General features: G+C 36.4%; 1 protein-coding gene across 1 annotated transcript; it reads left to right on the top strand.

The window, feature by feature from the left end:
* Nucleotides 1-605: 605 nt before the first annotated feature.
* Nucleotides 606-18,771, top strand: LOC148594125 (desmocollin-1-like). The gene is made up of 13 exons (XM_088527842.1): nucleotides 606-665; nucleotides 1,999-2,154; nucleotides 3,305-3,449; nucleotides 4,679-4,845; nucleotides 6,486-6,620; nucleotides 8,048-8,233; nucleotides 9,488-9,747; nucleotides 9,935-10,077; nucleotides 12,625-12,840; nucleotides 14,376-14,624; nucleotides 16,431-16,552; nucleotides 17,532-17,783; nucleotides 18,559-18,771. The coding sequence occupies exons 1-13, from the start codon at nucleotides 621-623 to the stop codon at nucleotides 18,754-18,756; spliced, it is 2,274 nt and encodes a 757-aa protein (XP_088383968.1). The 5' UTR covers nucleotides 606-620; the 3' UTR covers nucleotides 18,757-18,771.
* Nucleotides 18,772-24,253: the final 5,482 nt, after the last annotated feature.

The raw sequence follows: 24,253 nt of genomic DNA, 5'->3' as shown, positions 1-24,253 counted from the left end.
AAAGACTTTTACCATATTACTTGAGGACATTCAAGAACACATAGAAAAGAAAATACATGTTAACTTGGTAGCAGATAAAGAAAAGGTAAGCTTCTAATTTCAAGATACCTTATATATTTGGATACTGACTTACAGAGTATAGTTCATGTTGGAGAGCTCGCTTCAAAGAATTGGGCACAGCATGCTGTTGTAGAATGTACTTTTATTCAGTGATGCTTGATTACTGTGTGGGTTAAGTCATTAGACTTCCTTCTGAAACAGAAGATGCTAGCGAGAAGTTAACCAGGAATGTCAATAATCTTAAAAAAATGTTTGATGTGTGAGGACAGATTTTATTGGCAGTGTTACAGCGAATGAAAAAACTTTCAAAGACCTGTGATAGATGTAATCAGAAATGAGGATCATGAAAAATTAGCAGTCAGTGGGAAAACTGGAAATGGAAAAAGAAGATGGAAAGAAGTGGAGTATTAATTAAGCAAGAATGTACACAGCTAAGAATGTATAGATTGATTTGTATTTTTTTTTTTTTTGTATTCTATATCCAGACACAGAAGACAAGGCATACTAGAGATACAGTTCTCAAGCGAACCAAACGAAGGTGGGGTCCTATTCCATCTGTTATGATAGAGAACTCACTTGGACCTTTTCCGCTACAAATCCAGCAGGTAGGTTTTATATTATTTTTATGGCACAAATTATTTTCCTGTGTGATCTGTGTAATAAAATCTAAGTTGCTGCTTATGGATTCAGACGTATGTTTATCAAGAAAATGAAAGCTCTACATTATCACATTAGCAAAGAACTTTGCAAAAGAAATCGAAGGCAGCTGGAAGAACAGCTTGAATTCTCCACTGATGCCATTCCTCCGTTAATACTTCTGTCTCATTCCATCCTCTGCACTACCTCTTGTAATCTTGTAGCAGAAATAACATGTTCATGGTAGTCTGGAAGAACTGGAAATGGGCCAGAGCTGTAAAAAGAGAGAAGTGCTGTCAGAAGAAAGAGTTTTTTGGCCTGCAGTTCAATGAAGGGCATAATTCAAAGGCAACAACAACAACAAGAACAAAACAACCCAAAGTATTGTCTAGAAAAACATTTTGTAGACTGGGGGGCTGGGAGTTACTTCTTACCTACATACCCACATCCTTTCTGGATCTTAATATGTAAATCTGTCATATTACAGCTGAGTATGTTCTATATTATTAGGAAATACATTCTATGAAAGCAAATAAGCAGACGTGAAGGAGAAATGCAAGAATTATAGTTATCATAGATGCACCTAGCCTTCACTAGATTACAGAGTGGCTAGTAGAAGTGCGGAGGCAAGTGTAATAACAGAGTCTGAACAGAGTAATCATTCTACTAATCTTATCTTCTGAACTTCTGACAATCAGTAGATAAGGAAAGTATTTGGGAGTAGGGAAGTTTAGAAAAACATAACTGCTGAAACTGTCTCTTCAGTGCTTCTTATGAGATGGAGGAGACGATCTGAATTGGCAAATCGTTGGACTATGAAACTAGTTTGTTTCATTTATCTTTTCCTTTGTTTTACTTTCCTTCACCAGGTTACAAGCCCTATTCTCAGCCATTTGCATTAATGCATTAAAAAAACCCCAAAAACTTATAAAAAAGAGATAGAAATTATCAGCCATCTGTACTGAATGTGCCTTGATACATACAGCATTCTGAGAGATAAAATTCCAAAATTAAATATATTTTTTCAATGCACATTCTTATTTCTTTAATTGTTCAGTGACACTAAACATTTCTGAGTTTGAAATGGATTAATTTCCTCTTCTCATGCATGCACATTATGAAGGAAAGCAGTCACAAGTTGAGCTGTTCTTCTCTGTGTAGTTTAAGCTTCTAAAGAGGTAGAAGTAAATCATTTTTTTTTTAAATGCTCCTGCTTCTAGTAAGTGTGATCATGAAATGGGGAAGAATATATTAGAATGAGGCTGCTCTTTTTCTTTGGACTTAACAGTTAATTCTTTATAGGTCCAATCAGACACTGCTCAGAACTACACCATTTATTATTCTGCAAGTGGGCCAGGAATTGATCAAGATCCGAAGGGTTTGTTTTACATAGAAAAAGAAACTGGAAATATCTTTGCTACTCGTGCAGTAGACCGTGAACAGTATCCAAGTTTTCAGGTACAGACCTAAACTGCATATATGTAATTACTTATGTCTTTTATCTGTCATGCATATGTTCCCAAGTTGGTTTACAATGGAGATGGGGTGCAGACAAGATCTGGAATCAGGTACTTGTGCTGACTGCCTCGGTGTTTTGGTCTCCGGTGTTTTGGTATTGGAGAGATGAAATGAGTGACATTAAAGGAATACCTAGTCACCTAGTTCTTGAGAGTGATTTTGCTTTTCACTGATTAGATTCTAATTCCAACATAACTGGAATGAAATAATGGATTTGTATCACTGTGGGGAAGAATTTGAAGTGATTCCTAAGTTTTTTTCAGCATAAGGATAAAAAATTGCATAAAACCAAAATAGTGATAAATTCCAGACAGCTGTGATTTCCTTGAGGTTCATTTTCTCAAGCTGCTTGGTTTTAGTCTTTAATAAGGTGAACTGCTCTCTCTAGTGGCTGTGAAGTGTAAGAAAGCAGTGAGTGGGAATAAACTGCTGCTTCTAAATATTTGCTTCTGCATAGTTAGGCAGGTAGTTTGAAGTACTTATTGTTGTGTTTTATTAGGTTTTGTTGTAATGGGAACATAGTCTTTCTGTTGTTTGTGCTTTTGTTTTGTGCTTTTGTTCATGCTTGCATTTAAATGTTGCACAGAAAACCTTTCCTAACGCTCAAGTTACTTCATCTACACTAGATAATATTGTGCTTAAGAGACTTGAAAAAGCTGTTTGAGAGGGTTGGGGAAAAAATGGAAACAATGCCAATACTTTTGAGGGAAAGAGTGGAAAGGGAAAATGTTGAGCAGCAGGTAAAGGTTTCGGTTTTGCTGTCACTTCCTCTTCTGTTTGGCCAAAGAACCTGTTTCTATACCAATGTGTCTAGCATGTTGCCCCAGTCAAAAAAAATACTGCCAACTTAAAGTGAAGATAGTGAAACAGTGACTCAAAATCTCAGATTTATTAAACAATAAAGTATAAATGCTTGCAGGACCTTCAAAAGGCTTGAGACAAACATAAGCTAGATAAAATCCTAGCGAGTTCTCCTGAGTGTTTAGAAAGATATGCTCATCTCACTGCATTTCATTTTGTTGATTCCTCCACTGAATTAAAAGTGTAATGGTACTTCAGTATGAAGAGCTACTGAATTTCTGTCTTACAGATCATCTGCTTTGCAAGCACTCCTGATGGATATTCACCAGAGGTACCGCTCGTGCATACAATCAGGATAGAGGATGATAATGATAATGCTCCACACTTTACACAGGATGTTTTTGAGTTTTGTGTCCCTGAAAATTCTAAACCTGGTAAGAAGGCTTTTAAATCAGTGAACATGGAAAGTGTTATTCAGTTCAGTTATATGTGGATATGACTAGATATAATTCCAACATTTAACCATTAACAGCAGGATTTCCAAAGGGTTATTTCTTTTCAACAAAGGGTGAATTTTCAAAGAGCGTGATAAGATTTCTTATTCATTAGAAAAATTCAAAAATTCCAACTCAATATTAGCGAAAAATACTATATAAACAGAAGTTTTCAAAAACTGAGATGCCTCAGCATTCTTAAAATAGTGTAAAACTTAAGAATACTTTTATTTTTTTCATTTTATCCAAAATCCCTTGTTCCCATAAAATATTTTGATGTACGTGAAAGCAGCGGCTAACAGATTCATTTCCTAAGCAACTAAATTGGTATTATTCTAAGGAATAAACCACTTTTGATTAAACTTAAAGTGTGTTCAAACTAGTTAAACAAGGTAGGACGTTTTGCTGGGGTGGAAGAAAAGTAACAGCAATACATAAAAGGCTTCCTTCTGCATAGACCTGTAAGAGGAGATTTGCTAGTTACAGACTTCCTGTGTCCATGTAATAGAGGACAAAATAAGGAATAAGAGAATAAGGAATGGAAAAGCCCTGTTTTATCCTTCTCTCTCATCTTTCAGATTAGCGTATAGTGAAGGAGGCCTAGCTTGTTTTCCAAAAAATCAAGTATCTTAACATTTACCACAGAACAGTCACATTTTGTTCTCTGAGCTGTTAGAACTTTTAATGGGTAAATTATGGTTTTAGGTGAAATTTTGTTCCAAAACTAATCAGATGAAGTATGGTGCAAGTCCCTGAGAGGTAGAATTGTAATTTGAACCACGTCAGAAATCACTGAACACCCTCTCCCACCTCAGTAGCTCCTTCTCAGCTGTGTTTGGGATTTTCAGAAGTCACTGCCAAAAATACTAACTGAAAACTAACCTCTTAATATTCTTTGATTATTCTTTTTATTCATTTGGCAACTGCAATAATTACAGTTTCGTTTGAAGAAGAGGAAAAAAAATGACAAAAGATTAAAATAGATCATTTTATGCGGTTACTGTATTCTCATACACATTTTTTCCAATGCTGTTTTCCTTTAGGAATAACTAGCAGAAAACCATTTTCATGTATATACTCAAAATACTCAAATAACCAAAAAATGTTTGAATATTTTTGGGTAGTTATTAATTTTACCAGAACTTAAATTCTCTGTATTGTGTTCACAGGTGTAGTAGTTGGACAAATGACTGCAGAGGACAGAGATGAACCTTTTACTCTACATACCACATTGAAATACCGCATTGTGTCACAAACTCCACCGGTTACCCCAGTATTTGGTATACATGGTGACACAGGTGTCATTTCTGTGTTATCACCGCAGCTGGATAGAGAGGTGATTCTTATCTGAAGCACTGAGCTGCTGCTTGCAATTCTTTGCTCTGCTGCTCACAGATAATTCCCTAATGCTGAATTCTTGTCATGGGGAATCACCAGATAAAACATTTTGGCTACTCGTTCCTCTGTAAGGAGCTCCTGAAGCTTTCCAGAGGATCCTGTGTTCGGTCCAGAGGGGCTTCCGTGCAGATCCACCACATTCTAGCTAACCTGGGTGGGGGAAACTCCTGCTGAATTTGACACCAAACAGCTCTTTCTGTATTCCCCTTTTTGTAAATCCTGTGAGCTATTGTTACTTCCTTATGCACATTGAGTATCCCTGCTTCTTTTTAGGGAAGGTGAACCAACCTTTCTTGAAGTGATCAGTCATACTCTATTCAGCAAAAGTATCTCTAATATGAAAGACCTAAAAAGTAATGTAATCTAAACCATAGATAGTTTATCAAATAGTTTTCAAGTGTGGTAGGTACAAAGCAGAGTTGCTATAAGATTTATTTTTTTTTTTTTGGCGGGGGGGGGGCGGATATTATCACTTGCAAAATTATTTAAACTAGAAAAAAAAGCAGACATAAATAACAAAAAATATTCTTGGGTATACAACAGTTGTTCTAGAAATGAAACACTGCTATATGCGCACCTCTTTCTAGGTTAGAAGTAACTGTGTTCTGGACTACTTATTTTGCTTTGTGTCTGGAAATCCATAATGGATGTGTGTCCCAAAACTGTGCACTTGCAGGTGCGCAGTGACTGAGTTTGACCATGGCTACTGTAGAAACAATCACAGCAACCGCCCAGGAAAGAAAAGCTTGAAAAACAAGTCTGCTACCTATCCTTTAAAGATACAGGTCTGAAGTAGAACAGGAGAATTGTGTCCTCCACCCACGTAACCTAATCTTAGTTCCAGAGACTGAGAGCTAGAATCACTGTTGTAATTCATAAACTCCCCCTTTTCGTGTCCCTTCCCTCCTTCCTCCATTCAGTTGCTCAGGTATTACTAAGGCTAAATAAGGTATTGTGCTGCCATGACTCAAGTTACAGATTTAAGTGTGCTCTTTATCAGTGATCCTATTTGAACTGATAAGAGCACTGGCTTTTTCTGCTCAGACCATGCCAAATGGCAGGCCTAGCCTTGTCACATGTAGCCCAAACAAAACCTGACCACAGGAGTACTTCTGGTTTTCCTCACTGAAATAAAAGACAGAAGAAAAAGAAGCTAAAAAGAAGCCCAAAGAACTGAGGCATCGTACCAGTTGAAAACATAAAGAGTAGTTTCCCACTGCAAATAACTCTGGAAGGAGGTGGATAGCAGATGTAGTTGTGCCATTATGTCCTCCTAGATGTAAAATGTTGGAAAACTAAGGTTTCTGTGGATACTGTGAAAAACTTTATTTGATATAGAACGTGGTTCATGTATCACTAATAGATTCTAAACTTAACACTGCTTAGCCACTGAAAATATTTTACTGACTTTCGTTTTGGACCTCTAAGCAGAAAAGCCTCCAAATTGTCTTGCTTTTGAAGGGAATAATGCTGAGGTTAAAACAGATTTGTGGCATAGGAGTAAAGCTCTGGTGTATGACTATGTGATTAAAAAAATCTAAGAGGTCAAATTTTTGTTTTTTTTTTATTCCTTTTTAGCTGGTATCCAAATATACATTATTAATTGAAGTAAGAGATATGGCAGGTCAGCCTTTTGGTTTGTGTACCACGGGAACAGCTGTTATTAAAATTGAAGATACAAATGACAATGCACCATCTTTTAAGCACATGCAAGTAAGTCTTCATAAACTAAGTGTGTGTAAAAAGGTAAAGAAATTATAGATTTTGATCCCCTTTCTCATCTCCCAACAGCAGTCATTTGGGTATGAAGCCTAATGTCTTGGCATACTATTCTATTGTCAAAATAACTTCTCTTATAAGGGTTTGAGATTGCCATATTGTTTGACAGGCACATTTGGTGTGTATTAGGCATTTTCAGTCATTTACCTTAAGACTACTGAGTGGAAACTAATGTGATTCAGTCATGGTTCCTGCTCCAGTGCAGCAATCTGATAATGTAACCATATTTAGATAGGCCAAGATTTAATACTAAACATGTCCACAGCCTCACTGACCCTTATCAGCTTTTGGCTACTTCTATGACATTATGACACATATGAAAATAAGTTGGTGTCAATGAAGGAGATGCACCAATATTTTGCAACAGTTTTTTTTTTTTTTTTTGCTATTCCAACTCATTTCTCTCCATACAGAAATACTATTTGAACAATTTCTTGTTCAACCATAGCTATAACCCAGCTTTAAATCCTGTTTATTTTATCCTTCTGAATTACTTCCCTTTCTTCCTTCACATTTTAACTTAAAAATTGTGACTGCCATTTTTCAGAAGTTTATACCAGGGACAAAATTTGACCTTTAATTATTAGGTTAACTTCTCTTCAGTTAGTGGCAGTTTTAGGACAGAGACTATGCTTCAGTAAACATAGGTATAAAAATGAAATATGATGAAAGACTTTGTAATACAAAGCTGAACAAAAGGAGATAATTTTCCATTATGTATATTATATTCTTTTTTTTTTTCTCACTACTGCATAATATCATCAATAATGGTACCTTGGAATTACTCCTATTTATGCTTTCTGAACTTCCACAAACACAGTTCTTTAAAAAACACATAAATGAAAAAAAAAAAAAACCCTTTAATTCCCTGCCATCCAAGTAGAGAGATATTTCACCCTTCTAGACTTTTCTTATCCTTCTGTGGGTTCCTTACATATATGCGTGTATATATGTATACACACTCACACACACATATATATATACATTTACTTCGTTTACCCCATAACCTTTCCTTGTTCTCAACTTGATCATGTTGTATAAATATCAGCATCTATAGCTGATGTAGCTCAGGGGGATATTGCTCCTTTCTGGGAAGGAGAATTCCAGACTTAATTATGTCGTTGAGACTTTTAGAGATTTCAACTGTGCTTACAGGTAAGACTTACCATAGCAGATAGTAGAAAAGTGTGGACAATACACTAATGCATTAAAACAAAATGGATCGTTACACCAGGTTGCTAAATTGGGTTTAAGAAGTCAGGGGAAGGAATACTCATTTAAATACAGTATTCTTTCACTCCTGCATTGTGCAATTGTGGAATGGTATTCTCTGACTTAAATCAATATTTTCATATTTTAAGTATGAAGCACGGGTGGAAGAAAACAGAGTGAATGTAGAAATACTGAGAATTGCTGTTCTCGATCTTGATGAACCTGGTTCACCTGGCTCAGGAGCTGTTTTTGAAATTACTAGAGGAAATGATGATCGCTCCTTTGAAATTACAACGGACCGAAACACGAATGAAGGGATTCTGTGCGTTGTCAAGGTAAGTTACAAAGAGAATGCTGGAGAAAAATCTGTGTGTCTTGGGGTGTTGTTTTTAAAGCCATTAACATAAATCTCATTTTTATTCAATGAATATCTCCAGCTATCAGGTAAATTATGTTTTCTTACTAAACTCAACTGTATTCTGAAACAGCTTTAAAAGTGTACTGCAAATTAGGCCTCTTCATTATATGTAATTTGAACAAAAGTTTAATAATTCATCTTTCAGACTACTACTAGTTTTTGTGTATGCAGCATTCAAAGAATGCTTTATTTTATCATGCCAGCAAAACATGGCATTTTAGGCTGGTTCCACAGTTTGAGTTGTTTAGCTCTAGGGAAGTAACTGGGGATTGTTCCATGTCTATGCTTTTCATAGAAATGAGAGGCCAGAGAAGGATTGATGGGCACCTTCTCCGGTCTTATTCATTTTGTGAGCTATCACACTTAACAACTTTTACTTTGGCATGTTCCTTAGGCCCTGATTATCATTCTCATTGTCTGTTAAAACTGTGCAATAAGAGGTGTGTTCTAAGGAACAAAGTATTTTAATATTAAAATTTGAAGATGTAACAACAATCTTCAATCAGGTGAACTGGCAGAGAGATGCCAGTTAAGTTTGGATTTTATTTAATGTTTTGTTGCCAGTAATCATTTAAATAAAGCTTTTCTAAAGCTATGTGCAGAGTGTACTAACCTGCTTCTTGCGGAGTATAACACTCTAGCATACTGATGTGTTTAGGATATAAATAGCTCTATTAATGACGTACTATATCTTTGGAGAAGGTGTCTTAAGACTGCTTTTGTAGAGGCTGTTGATCAGCCCCATAAGGTCAGATACATTTGCAATCATGTAGAGTCATGATAGAAGATAATAAGGGGTGTGACTGACTTGTTCTAGAAAGGAGATATTATTAAACTAAAATAGTGATCAGCTAGATATGGGAGAAGGAAACCCTCCACCATTTCTGCAAATGTATAGCAGAGTGTTATTGTAAAGTTGTGCTGCAGTCATATTTACATTGTTAAAGACAGCACCTTAGATTATTTTCTTAGTTAGAACATAGTTAGAACTTAATTTTCACTGAAAATCATGTCCCTTTACTGTGTCTCAAGCTGGATGTTCCAAAAGAATAGATGATTTCTTCTGTAAATAAATGAGATATTGTACAGTTTTGTCCATTTAATAATTGTTTTGGGGAAACAACAACAAGTTTTATACTGTTATGAAGAAAAAAAATAATCTGTTTTACAGGGTCTGGATTATGAAAGCTCCAGGCAAAGGACCCTTGTGATTTCTGTCAACAATGAGGCACCTTATGTGTTAGCACCACATTCAAGACAACTTGCCCAGAGCACCAGTACAGTTATAGTGCACGTCATTGATGTTGATGAGGGACCTGTTTTCAAACCCTGTCTCCTTACTCTGGAGGTTAAAGAATGTGAAGAGATGGGGACACTTATTGGGCGTTATGTGGCAGAAGATCCAGAAACTGGGAATAGTGAAGGCATATGGTATGAAACAATGTTATTTTTTAGTTTACTCGGTGTACAGAATGAGGGAGATATGGGCTATATGTATGTGCAGATGTGCGTGTGTGTATAAATACAAATATCCTGATCTGCATGTGTGTGTTACATATAGGCTGGTTTGTTGATTTGTTTGAAGCCTTTTCTTAAATTACAAAATTATTCTTGACAGCTACCGGATAGCACCTGGCCAATGTAATTGGATTAACATAGCTGAAAAAACAGGTGAAGTCCGAACTAGCAAAGTCTTGGACCGCGATGTGGGAGATATGAGACGAGGTCAATGCAACATTACAGTCCTCGCAATAGACAGAAGTGAGTACCAAATGTTCTCAGTATCCTTTGTCATCTGCAAAAGATCTGCTCATCTGCAAAAGATCTGCAAAAGATCTGCATAAGCCAATCATATGTAGGAACAGCTATACATGGCCAGATCAGAGGCCCACTTTGTCTCATGTCGTACCCTGGGATGACTCTATATCAAATGTGCAAGGAATATTAGGCAGTACATCTGCTCCTATTTAAAATTGCTTTATTAAATTAAAACCCAGGGATTTTGGTGTTGCATTTATTTATTTACACATTGATTTTTTTCTTTTTTGATAGCATCTGGCTGCCCTGAAGTTGGCAACAGAGGAATAGTTGTACATATTATTTTTCAAATATGAGGTTCTTACTCTTGGAGCTCTCCTATTGTTTTCTATCTCTTTGACCTCTTAGTGTCTTCATTTTGGAGACTGTAAATTAAGAGAACCGATAGTAATAGGCGTATTCACTGCTGTATGTTATCAAGCTCATACTCATCTTCAGGAGTTTAGGTTCCGTAGCAGTGTTATATCTTGCTCAGTGAGGAGCTCTTATGTAGTCAGTTAATTGTAGGGAATGTTTGGACACTCAAGTTCTCTCTTCTAAAACAGGTTTTGGTTCTGACGTAACATTAGTAAGCATTTGAGGCCTGTAGTTAGCGGTGCCTGCCAGGGGTGAGTCCTTGGTCCAGCTCTGTTCAATTTATTCATCAATGACCTGGATGAAGGCACAGAGTGCTCCCTCAGCAAGTTTGCTGATGACACGAAACTGGGAAGAGTAGCCGATACCTCAGAGGGCTGCACTGCCATCCAGGGGGACCTGGACAAACTGGACAACTGGCCGGTGAGAAACCTCATGAAATTCAACAAGGTCAAGTGCAAGGTCCTGCACCTGGGGAGGAATAACCCCAGACACCAGTACAGGCTGGGACCTGACCTTCTGGAGAGGAGCTCTGCAGAGAGGGACCTGGGTGTCATGGTGGACGACGAGTTGACCATGAGGCAGCAGTGTGCTCTCGTGGCCAAGAAGGCCAATGAGATCCTGGGGTGCATTAAGAAGAGCGTCTCCAGCAGGTCGAGGGAGGTGATCCTGCCCCTCTATTCAGCCCTGGTGAGGCCACATCTGCAGTATTGTGTCCAGTTCTGTCCACAGTACAAGAGGGATGTGGAGCTGCTGGAGAGAGTCCAGCACAGGGCTACAGGGATGATCAGGGGCCTGGAACATCTGCCCTATGAGGAGAGACTGAGGGAGCTGGGCCTGTTCAGCCTGGAGAAGAGAAGGCTGAGAGGGGATCTAATCAGTGTCTATAAGTACCTCAGGGGAGGCAGCGAGGAGGATGGTGCTGACCTCTTTTCACTGGTGGCCACCAAGAGAACTAAGGGTAATGGCCACAAACTGAAGCATCAAAAGTTCCACAGGGACTTAAGGAAAAATTTCTTAACAATGAGGGTGACAGAGCGCTGGAACAGGCTGCCCAGAGAGGTTGTGGAGTCTCCTTCTCTGGAGATCTTCAAAACCCTCTTGGACGCAGTCCTGTGCCACGTGCTCTAGGTTACCCTGCATGTGCAGGGGGGTTGGACTAGATGCCCTCTAGAGGTCCCTTCCAACCTTAAGGATTCTATGATTCTGTGATCTCTTCTTTATGATTACTTTGGGTATACATATTTACTATCTGTTTTAACAGGAGATTTAGCTCTGAAATATGTATCATATTAAAAAGTACTTTTTTTCTAAAGCTAAATATGTTATGAATTTTATCGTGCATAGAGAAAATACAATATATGCCTCTGCAATTAGACATCTGCAGAGAAATTTTTAAAAAAATTGACTTGATGGAATTTCATTGGTATGCACTTGCAAGTATTGACCATTCCTATATCATTAAAAAAAAAAGAAATTGGAAGGGAGAACTTGATCAGTTCTCACATGTAGAGAATTACATAGTATGTTTGGGTGCTGAATCCTGGTATGGCCTAGTGACTCAGTGGGAAGAAAACAAAAAAATGGTATCTGAAAGGTGTTCACGTTCACAGTCATCTTAGAAGCTCTGATTTTTTTTTGTTTGTTTGGTTTTTTTTTTTGTTTTGGAGCGTTTTTATGAAAAATCGCCCTGCCACCTGTCTCTTGCTCAGAAGCAGCAAAACTTTCAGCTGCAGATTCCTTTTCTGCTCTGTCTTTCTTGTCGTCTCCCTCCTGTGCCTGCAGTTCCTTTGAGGATAGCACATAAAGAGGAAGAAACCAACTGCAATACTTTGTACTCTCTTCCCAGAACAGACTAGTTCCTCTTCATACTTTCCATCTCCTGTTTTTGGTTGCACTTAATGGTTTCTAACCAAGTGATCTACGGTATGACCACGTGAACAAAGAGAAGGACTCTGTAGAAATAGCAAAGAAAAAATTCCTGTTCTGCTTTTAGCTAAATCAGTAGCTACTTTCCACTTTACAGTTAAACTTAGATATTACAAATGATTATATTTGATTCTGGAACCTAAGAGTAGAAGTAAAGAAACAATGCACTGTAAATAAGCACTAAAAGCAACCCTTTTTATCTTGCAGGTGGCAAGACAGGCACTGGAACTATTCAGGTTATCATCAGGCCTGGGAACAAGAACTACCCGCGCATCGCTAAAACAGAGTACATAATGTGCAGAGACCGAAAGCCGATCTGCCTCACAGCGCAGGATGCTGATGTGTCTCCTTTCAGCATGCCTTTTGTGTATCGTGTCGCTGACCGAAGCTTGTCTGCCTCATGGAAGGTAACCCCGCATAACGGTATGTTCAACTGCATCCTGCTGTACATTTGAAAAAAAGTAGAATATCTTCCACTGCAAGTAGGGTTATTGCGTCTTGGCAGTCAGGAGATTAGGGTGTGTTTCACTTGTTTGATAACTAATACCTTTTCCTGAGCCTTGTTTATCACAGAAGTTGGCATACCTGTTTCAGGTCTAATCTCTTAAATCCCTCTGCATTTCATTTAATCTAGATCTAGGGGATATAGAGTAAACGCCAACACCTCTGTAAGAGCATACACGCATAACTTTAGAAGAATGTAAGTATGCAGTGGCTATGGTGCCAAAGGAAAAAATAAATCTCTTTTTAGGCTGCTATTATGGGAAAGGACTGGGAAACTGAAACATTACCTAAAATTGATTAGAGGTAATCTGGAAATATCTTGGTAATTATTTTCTCAATTGGGCTGACATCCAGCACACTTTAGCTGCAGCTGAGTTCAGTGAAAATATTATTGCCTTCCATAGTGTATTTATGTTAATTTGGATAATTTTCATAGAAGCAGGTAAAGGATTTACTACAAAAGCAGTCACTGTCCCCTTAGATGTGCTCATGCAAAAAGTCGTAGGTGACAAAGTATTTTCTGATAAAAGCATTAAGAACTGAAAAAATACATTTGCTACTGTGTTGTCAAGCCTCAGAGGGGTCTGGTTCAGAAGTGGGACTTCATGACAAAAATTCATGAATAAAAGGAAATGATAGAAAAGTCTGAGAACAAAGACCACTTGGAAGCTTCAAGATTTATGTTACGCAAATTGAAAAAAATATTTTAGAAGAGACAAAAAGTTTCATATGCATGTACAAAAAGCAACCATTATGTTCATCAATGGTAGATGTTGTTTTACATATTTTTTTCAGCCTTTAAAACATATGCTCACTAGTCATTGCTAATAGCAGGGCAACAGACTGAATGCATTTCATTTCCCATTGAGTATAGTGTCTCCTATGCTAAAGGATGGAAGTGGTTAATTTGTTTTTGGATTAATTATTGCAATTGGACCATAAAAATCCTTTAATAAATACCAGTGATGTTATTTATGAGTTAATACAGTGTCATTTCCCATCATGAACTGAATCAAGTTGAAAGTTTCAAATCATTTATTTTCAAAAGTGCATTTTTTAAAAAAATACGCTTTTTTTTTTGCAAGTGTATTTTTTAAAAAGGGTGTTGAAATAGGATGTGGAAGACTGTAAGTGCTTTCAAATACTTATTTTCATGCTACTAGTAGTTTACTTTTAGCACATTAAAGATAACTTAAAACTAGATAATATGGATCTGGTAGCAGTATAGTTATACCAGAAACTAAGAGCAATCTTACAGTGACAATTGCATGGCTGTATCTCATTATCAAGGATAAAATCTAGTTGTGTAATTTTGCACAGCATCTCTCTCCCTTTCTAATAACTGATGATGCTTTTTGGACTGCTAGGAGTTGATTGGGGTAAGAGTGAAAGGGGCCAGGGGAATTTCAATTATATTTAACAGTGGATGTCTTTTCAACTTTTTTTTTTCCCAGATAAATCAGCATATCTTTCACCAAGGGGTGACATTCCATTTGGAAAGTACACTATTCCTATAAGCGTGTCTGATAACGGAGGAAAACAAGGAGTCAGTTATATAACAGTTAATTACTGTAATTGTGATACTCCAAGCGATTGCACTGAAGAAGGTACCGACCCTCGTGACTTGCCAAGAGCTGGCCCTAGTGTCAGTCTTGGGGTATGGGCCATCCTTGCCATGATCTTAGGATCACTCTTACTGCTGTGTAAGTATACTTTTTCAATATGAATTGCAGAACACTTATTTTAAAATAAGCTTAGAGAGCTCAATTTTAACTTGACTGCAGCATTTCTTTCTATTCAGGCTCGATAAGCCCTCATCAGTGACTTAAGGCACCTGTTATATTTATATTGGTATCACATATTTCTCACCTCTGTTTTGTCCTTGTGACTGTAAGATACTTTTTGTAAGATATTCTATATGTCCATGTAAGCAAGGCCGAAAAAAATGCATTTTGCATTCTGCAGGAATTCTGAAATCTCTTTCCTAGAGCTTTTTGGTGATCCTTCATATTTCATGGAATAAAACATTGAGACTCTGAGGCACTGAATTTAACAATAAATTTTACAGAGACAGCATAATGTTGGACAGATTAGTTCCACAGTAGACCTGTTAAATACATTTTGTGTTACCAAGTTTACCAAAGACTAACAGGTACTTAACAGGTAAATGTCACTGTTAACCAGTAAGGAGATGATAGTGATGAATATAACAAAGCAAGACCTCCGTGTTAACAAGAATCATAGTGTCTCTGTAGCCACGGATGGTGCTGACTGTACCACACAGTGTTCATGTTTTTAGGAGGAATCTGATGATTCTATAGACGGAATAGATTAATGAAAACTCCTCATCTTTAATCACCTGAGGACATGCTAAAGTAACAAATGCTTCAGTGCTTTCTGCTTTCAATGACCAGTCTTCTCTCTACTCAAAGTTAGCTATCTATTCTTGCTGGGTAGATAAAACACTGGGACCTGCACATGTTTTGAAAGCTAGGTATATCTGTGCTTTATCTGAACACCACAGATAACTGAATTTAAGATGTTATTGTGAGGTGGAACTTGCATTGGAGATGCTCAGTAGAGGTACCTTGTGAAGGATTAGATAGGTTTCTATCACTGTCCCTTAGCTATTCAGTTCAAGACAGACTTGTTCTTTTATTGTGGACAGTTTTATCCTGTACATCCTGTGCTCAGTGCTGGTGTGGATGTCTTCTTCCTATTGCCAGAATCAGCAGGCTATCCACTGGGTTACTGATGCAGGTCGCACCGATAGCTGATCATTGCATCAAAGTGCGAAGTGGCTCTGGGCTAATTCCCGCATAGATTTATGAGCAGAAATCAAATTGCTCATGGGTAGTTAGGCAGAACTAAGTTATTCCTCATGGGCTTCGTTTTAAGATATTGGTTTGATAAAGAGAAGGAAAGAATAGTTCTTTGAATGAAATATCCTGTTCTTCATTTAGGAGTAGTATTAGTTATGCATGTGCTTTTTTTAAATACAAACTTATTTCTGGCTGCGTCCCTGTGAGAACGCTCAGTATTTTTGCGGTAGCTAAGCTACTGTACTGCAGTACTACAGTAGTTTACATATTAGTTCCTTATCACACATTAGTTCTTTATCACGCATTAGTTCCTTATGACATAATTTGACATCTGCTTATGAATAAATAAAAATGTCTAACATGCAGTACAGCATATAGTAGTACAATATAGTACATGTTTTTTTTGGTCTTGGAATGTTTTAGGAAAGGAGCTTGCATTTATTTTAGAGAAGTCAAGAGAAATTTTGGAATAAAAAAGTAGTTCAAGAATATAGTGAAAACTCCATTTATTATTTGAAAATAAATGAGTAGATTATTGGTATTTTTAGAAACAAATAATTGTTTTAATCATTTTTGATGCTTAAGCAATTTAAAATGCTATTACAACAATATTTATTTTTGGTCTAAAATAAGTATCATTATGAGATAAAACTCATAGTATCTTTCTCACTTACTTTTTCTCCGTAGTAATCTTGATTACAATTTGTGGCTGTTGTGGCTCTGGGATAATGCACAGACAAGTCACTGATGATTGTGCTAATCACAACTTAATCATTTCAAATACGGAAGCTCCAGGGGAAGAAGTGATGGTGAGTTATCTATTTATTTCAATGTAGAAACACGTGGTTAAGATACCCATAGCATTTCTCTTTGAATACTTGCAAGGATCAGTAGATGTGCTTTGTCCATTTAAAAAGAATATTTGGTTTAGGCAGAGTTAGGAGTACCAAATATATTTAAATATATGTTAGTCTATTACAAAACCCTATTCCCAGTTGCTTGTAACTCCTGAAACTTTAGCTGTTTGGATTGGAAGTTTTAGGTAGATATTTTAATTATGTCAGGCATTTTCAACAGTTAAATGAAAATTTAACTGTTTTGCCCATGTTAAATACGTGATTATGGCAAAGCATTATCATTGTTCTTCTTTGAAGAAGGAATACTAAATTTAGCATATGATAGGTTTTTATAGATGTGACAGGGGCAATTTTTGCGATCCTCTTAACCTGATTGATAGGTTGATTTCTGAGCCAGTAGAAAAAAATCTAATTGAACAGTCTGTGTTCAGCCAATATGTTTTTCATTTTGTCAGCTGAAGTATTCTGAAATCCTATATACCATGAATATAGTCCAGCCCAAAACTGCATTGATGCAGTAGAACTTATCTCCTCAGATGCTGTCTCTTCACTAATTCTGCCCTCCCCAAAAATTAGGTGACTACACTAAGAATCATTAAGTTTACTTCACTCAGAAAAGCAAGAAAGTTATCTTAATGCTGACAAATGTCAAATTTCTCTTTTTGTGAAGTATTACTTATTAGCACTTATAAGTTGGCATGGAGTCCTTATTTATGTGATCCCATAGTAGTGTTCTGTGTGTAGAGTGCAGAGACTTAACGCGTAATGAAACAGAATGAAGCTTACACTTGTAAATGTGTATCCGATTTAACAGATTACAAATGGATGACTTTGCAAACCAAACATTAATTTTATGTGATATCCGACATATCTAACAGTTCCTGATTTGTTTATCCTTTTGAATTAAAAAAAAAAATGTGTCTTTTTTTAGGATCACAATATAATTCCTCTACAAAATACAAATGATCAAGGAGGATATGGAGTAAAAACAGGTGACCAACAACCGTTTGAAATGGTGAAAGGAAAAGGGCATACTCTGGAATCCATCAAGGGAAGTGGACATCAGACCCTGGGATCAGTCAAAGAAGTAGGAGGAGGAGGAGGAGGAGGACAGCCTATGATGGATACGTGTAGATATTCTTACTCAGAATGGCATAATTTCACACATCCTCGCTTAGGTGAAGTAAGTATTTTGATACAGGCCTCCTAGAGTCTGTATTGTTATTGACGTATACAACCCTTTCCAGGAAGGAAATACGTATTTGGGTAGAAGGCTTTTCTCCCTTTTTCTTACTTTTTTCCCCTAGCTCCCATTTGGAATACCTCTCTTTAGGTTAAAAAGTCATCCTTCATCTTTTTGGGGGCATAGGTGGACTTTCTTTTCTTGGCTTAAATTTTAAGCAGTATGCTGTTTTTCATTTAGAATAATTTATTTTAGAATAATTTATTTTAGAATAATTACTCAGATATCTTTGTGCATGTGTTAGTTTTGTTGTTGCTTTGGGTTTTTTGTTTGTTTGTTTGTTTTGAGAATGTCAGCTTTTATTCTAACTACATTCTTTTTACTAACTTAGGACCTCATCCTTGACAATAGTGATGAACATTAATGGTTCCATGCTTTAGAGATCAAAAGCTCTTTACTACCTGTCTGACTAGTTAAGTGTAATTCTGACTTTTAATTTCAAGTGAATTTTAGTTGTTTGACAGGTTATTTAAACAGGTTCTTCCTCTATCACTTTTATATACGTGATTCATAGAAATGATTTATTATTAAATACTTATATTTTATAGTCTGAATGATATAGACCAATGATGTGCATTTTTTGTATGTAGGAATCCATTAGAGGACACACTCTGATTAAAAATTAATCAATGAAAGGTAAATCAAAGAAATTATTTTTATGCAATATGTTTAGGATAACAATTTAAGAAAATAATAATGTTCTTTTCCTATGCAGAAGGTGCACCTATGCAGACAGGATGAAGAACAGAAACATTCTGAAGATTATCTCCTTTCATATAACTATGAAGGAAAAGGATCTTTGGCTGGTTCTGTAGGCTGCTGCAGTGATCAGCATGAAGAAGAGGCACTTGACTTCTTAGATCAGCTGGAACCCAAATTTAGGACATTAGCAGAAACATGTATAAAAAGATAAATGTGCCTTTCACAGTGCTGAAAAAAAACTGTAAATAAGTGGCTGTCATACTTTTGTGATATTTTGGATTTAGATATTTTGGAATTGAATGCAACAGATTCTTCCATTGTGTTCTTTCCGGGGGAGAGGTTTGTCAGGATTAACTTAGAGTTGTGAGAATGTAAGTAGCTCTTCCTTGAAGTTTATGATAGCTTTTTTTCTCTCTACTATACACATTCGATCAAAAATGAGGGAGTCAGAACTCTTTTTTTTCTTTAAATTGTGTTAATATAGTAATGCTAGTTTCTATTTAGCTTATATTTCCTATTCTTTGCGATTACTTAAAACACAAAACTATTTTTTTTCCTTTTAACTAATTATACAGCTTGAAAATTGTGTTGTATTTGGCTTTGGAGAAGATTTTTTTTTTACTCACTGTCTCTATTTTCTCTGGAAATAAAACTAAAAATATTACTGGTGAATATCAAATACCTTGTTAATTTCTAACATATATGAATTGAGATACAAAACAGTTTTCCTTTTTTCATTTAAAATAAAGAATACTGGTGGCTGCAGTAGAAAACTTTATATTTTGAAATTGAAAATTAAATATATATATATTGTATATATGTAAAATAATATTCAAAAATATATTTTTCTCCTAATGGGTTACCACCCATCAAACTTTCTATCCTAAGGGATTTATGGCATCAACAAATAGGGTATCAGCATTGTATGCGAGTATATATTTTTATTTTAGGAAATAAGAGATTAAGAAGAAAATAGGAAATAGGGATATTTGTTGTACTTAAATGATTGCAAAACAAATCCTGGCTTAAGTTTGTGCCTCAGTTTCTTGTGAGTTTTAACACAGTATCATTACAGAAAATACAAACTTTGTCAAGAGTTTTGTCCAGCGTAGCTCCCGCTGCCTTTTTGACTTGTCTTGTTATGAATTTCATTAAACTCTTTCTTTCCATAAGTAGAGCTGACAGAAGGTACAGCCCAAGTGGATGATCATAGATCATATTGATAGCATATTTTAAAGCCAGCTTTGTTAGAGATGCAAAAATATAGCAGAGCAAACTATCTGTTTTATGTATGTTGTGTGGTGGTTGTAGAGATGTGCATTTACACAGACCTCTGGCAGAAATCATCTGAATCCCATTTGTATTTTAATAGATTAAGCGCACATCTACACTACATATATATATATATATATATGAAACTGTGTATTACGTATGGTGTTTGATAGTAGCGTGACCTGAGGACTGCCATAAGCACCTTCCGAAATCGAGCCTCTGCTTCCCGGATTGCTTTTATTCCCAAATGCTTTTAGCATTAGCTCTCCTGGTGAAGTAATCTGTCTGCTGCACGTCGAGGATCCTCTTGTGTCTTAAAACAGTGTCTTCCTGCCAATGAGAAACTGGTGTAATTGCACAATTGCTTATTTCAGGTTTTGTATTTCTGCTCCTAGGATTTGCTCTGTAAACATATGCCTTAGGAAGATACTTTTGAAATTGTCTATAGCTAACGATCTATAAAAGGACTTACTAATAAGAGTGAAGAGTCACATTGCTCTGAATTTCAGTGCGCAACTACTGCTGACTTCTGGTGCTGGTAGTCAGTTCCAGTACAACTTAAAACTACTGAAAACCTGTGACATCTGCTGAAACTATAAAATAGTACTTTAAAACATCTGTATGCATCACACACTGTAAATACACTTCACAATATTTCTAGTAGGAACTAGCTGTGGTTAGTAATTTTCAGAGACCAAACTTAAAAGTATTTTAAGCTTTCCTTTAAAAGTGGTGGTAAATTCATCCTACACTATATCTATTGCCACTGCTAAAAGTGACAGTCACCAGCAGCAAAGTATTAGATGAGAGATAGGGTATTATGAACTTCTTTTATTACTAGAAATAAATAGTAGCATAAATGAGTTTTGCTGTACATGGAAAGGGCAGATCTGTGGCTAGTGTAAGTCAGGATAGCAAACTCAAGCCCTGCTGAATTTATGCCAGGTCTTTATACCATATCTGTCCCCTAATGATCTGCTTGTTTTTTTGTTTCTGTTTCTGTTTTCTGTTTTTCTTTTGGTCTTCTATCTTTATCTTTAATTGTTGTCTACTTACTTTTGAAGGTAATACTAAAGTCTATTTCCCCTTTTTATGTTTTTTTTTAATTATTATACTAAAATCTTATAATTCAGAAGGACTTAGGATAATAACAGAATATACTGTTTTGAAAATTGGAGGAGGGAGGGCCATAGGGAAACATTTAGAGATATGGTTTATTTCCTCAAAAAAATGGATGAAATTAATTTGTGCTTTAGTGTAATTGTTTTCATTTTAGCTATTTTAGGTAGATGGTTGCCATCTTTCCGCTCTTGGATTAAAATAGTAATTTATTGAAAGCAAAATAATGTTTCCTGCTCTAATTTGCATTCAAATTGTATACTTTTTTCTTTTTTATTTCAAAGAACATACATAATTACTTTTTTTTTTTTAAATAAAGCACAAATTTGGAGTCAATTCTATTTGTTCCTTTTTTTAAAAAAATAAATTGGTAGAACTGGACCAGCTATTTTGGTAAAACCCAAGAGTAGAAAGATGATAGAGATGCTTTTAAAAAATTAACCGTAAAGCATCATTTACATTGTATCTTCTAATCATGTGAATGACAATGTTGTAAAAAGCATTAAAGTTTACAAATACTAATTATCAAATAACACATTTGTATAAAGCATTCAAATGAAATATTTCAAAATGAATAAATCACTGATTGTAACTGCCTTGAATCATCTTAAAAATTGTGAAGACTTATTTTGTTCAACTAGGTCATTTCCAAACTATCTAGTTGTGTAAACAATATCTTAAAATCTTGTTTTAGGTGTATTTTGTACAACAGTGAGTAATAAAATTTTTGCAAAATAAAAGGATCTCCTACAGAAACTTCTTCCTTTCTTGCACTTGAGCTGGTTTATGAAGACAAATTTGCCTGTTACTGAAGCATGCTGGATTTTTAAATTTTAAAATGCTTTTAGGATGTTCTGCTATGGCACTGGGACTGTTTGTCCTTGCAACCTGAGCAAGGGTGAGTTGTAGGTAAGTATGGGGAGTTGTCTGTGGAGCTTCCCTAGTGCTGGTATAAAGAAGTGCTCAGAAACCAGTTTGAGCCCAAGCGCGTAGTGTTCTTCTGTTATCTCCCTGATAAAGTGTGTAACTGCAGAGTGAATTTGCAAAAAGCTGTGTAACTGCAGAGTAAGTTTGCGAGACAACACAGTTCCAATGTTAAAAACGTAATGAAAGCCATCGGGAGAAGATAACTTCCACCTTTATCAGTCATAAAGTTGTAGGATATTAGGATTGCAGGAATTGCTAGAGCAGTGGAATAGCAACTGCATGTTCAGGGAATTGCTATACTTTAGCTATAGCTTCTCTGATGGGTGCAAACCAGTCCAACCCTGAGTTCCCTAACACCATGGGGCCAAAGGGCACTGCCTACGAGCAGTGAGGAGAGAAGCAGTACAGGCAGGTGGGCTCGGGGACAAGGCAGCAGTCATAGAGCACCCAGGAGAGGTGTGTGCAGGTGGAGCTTGGCAGGAACAACCCCACCGGAATGAAGGATACTGCACTCACAGAGCCCAGCGCTTGACAGCTGCTTTAGCCATGGAGAAGTTGTGAGGACGAGAGGTGAAAGACAGAAGGGCTGATGCTGCCTGAACTGCCCTTCAGCATCACCATGAAATTGGGATCTAGCATCTTCCATTGGTTCCTTGACCTTGCTTTTTTTTCCAGGATGGATGTATTTTGGTGGGAGAGACCAAAATAATCTTTTATTACAAAACTATAACACAAGGTGTTACTCTCTTTCCTTTAATCCCATTCAGTGCCATCTGAAGAAGTTAAAGGCAAAGGTATCTTAGATTAAAAACACATTGTTAATGGAACAGAAATGCGTCTGAGATGAGAGGCACTGACCTGTCTAAGGAAGTTGGCCTTGCACTGAAAAACTGACTGCTATGAAAGACATCACCTTGTTTTGTGCTTTGGTTTTGGCCTTACAATATTCGATGTATACCTTTTAAAGGAGAATGTGTGTGTATGTGTTTTTCCATGATGTATTGCTGATTTCTGCACAAGAATTAATTCAACTCGCTATGTCTATTTGTCTATAAATTGTTTATAGGCTTCAAGTAGAAGTATGAACAGAGTCATTTGAACCTCTGCAATCTTTAATTCATTTAATGTCAAATGACATCATCCACATCCCTGCTGACAGAAATTCAGGAAAAATAAAGTGATGGGTAAAACAACATGAAATTTTGGAAAAGCTAGAATTATAAAATTGCCTATGTAATACTGGTATTTAGCAATTCTAGTCACGAAAATGTATAGAAGTGATATATATGTTGTTTGCATAGCTTTCAAGCATCTATTGATCTTATGCTTACTGATACTGCTCACTGAAACACACTGAAAACTTTACATATGATTTCAAAGTACCTAAAGAAATCTGCATGCCCACAGTATCAACTTCATATTATTTGGAGGAGCCCAGGTTTGTCCTTTTTATTTAAATAATTTCAAAAGCAATTTATTCTCCTAACCCAACCACCTGCTTCGCCTTTCCTCCTTTCTGTCTTTATCTTCAGCCTTGGGCCCAGCCTCTGTTTCTTTGAATATACTAATTCTAGCTCTTAATTATTCTGGTTCAGCTCATGTGTGGGCTTTCTGCATGCTAGGAAAGGCAATACAGGGATTGTATGCAAAAAGGAATTAATTCAGTACATGCATCTCAACTGTAGACATTTACAGATGAGGTAATCACCCTGGAGCTCATTTATAGTTAGCAGAATTTTAGAAAGTGGAGTCCAGGTGATGATTCATCTAATGGCCTCTATTTGGCTGGCAAATCTCATCCGGTCTTCCTCACTTCAGTTATGAGGTCCGTGGTTACAATAACAACTGAAAGGAAAGTCTTGGTCAACCACAAAAGTTCTTAGATGAAACATGATTCCAACATATGATGCTTTACCTTTTAGCCATCAGTAATGCTTTATTTAAAGAGTAAATCAGACTTAAATTTGAGCGTGACAAGCAGGACCATGTTTTTGTAAGAATAGCAAAACATATATCCCTGATACCACAGTAATACTCATGCAAAAGTTAACCTTTATTTTTAATAAAATAAGAGATAAGAAGATACCAGAACTTCTGAATAATGTATTTTTCCTATGTGCGTGCATGGGGGTGGACTTTTGTTTTTTGTTTGTTTGGTTGACTTTGAGTTTTTTTTTTCTAAGAAGTCATTACATCTTTAAGGTAAAAGTAAGTATGCTGTAGAGAAAAACAGAAACAAAACCGAATCTGTTTCTACCTAACCCCCCTAAATTTTTGTGATATTTAGTTCAAATAATTTGCATCTGTTCAGGACAGATTATAAGTGGCTGAAAGTAGTCTTGGGTGAACAAGGAAGCATTGCACAACTCTTTAGCTACAGGGAGCTTTGT

This window comes from Tinamus guttatus, unplaced genomic scaffold (assembly GCF_059628265.1).
Source record: "Tinamus guttatus ecotype Peru unplaced genomic scaffold, ASM5962826v1 Tinamus_guttatus_pri_ptg000292l, whole genome shotgun sequence".
Classification (NCBI taxonomy): domain Eukaryota; kingdom Metazoa; phylum Chordata; class Aves; order Tinamiformes; family Tinamidae; genus Tinamus; species Tinamus guttatus.
Note: the sequence above shows the minus strand (reverse complement) of the source record. Positions and strands in the feature narration are given on the sequence as shown.

Excerpts from the sequence above, each read along its gene's own strand:
- LOC148594125 (XM_088527842.1), top strand. The coding sequence starts at position 621 with ATGATAGAGAACTCACTTGGACCTTTTCCGCTACAAATCCAGCAG. Across the intron at positions 666-1,998 it reads TTCCGCTACAAATCCAGCAG|GTCCAATCAGACACTGCTCA; the intron begins GTAGGTTTTATA and ends AATTCTTTATAG. Across the intron at positions 16,553-17,531 it reads CTCCAGGGGAAGAAGTGATG|GATCACAATATAATTCCTCT; the intron begins GTGAGTTATCTA and ends GTCTTTTTTTAG.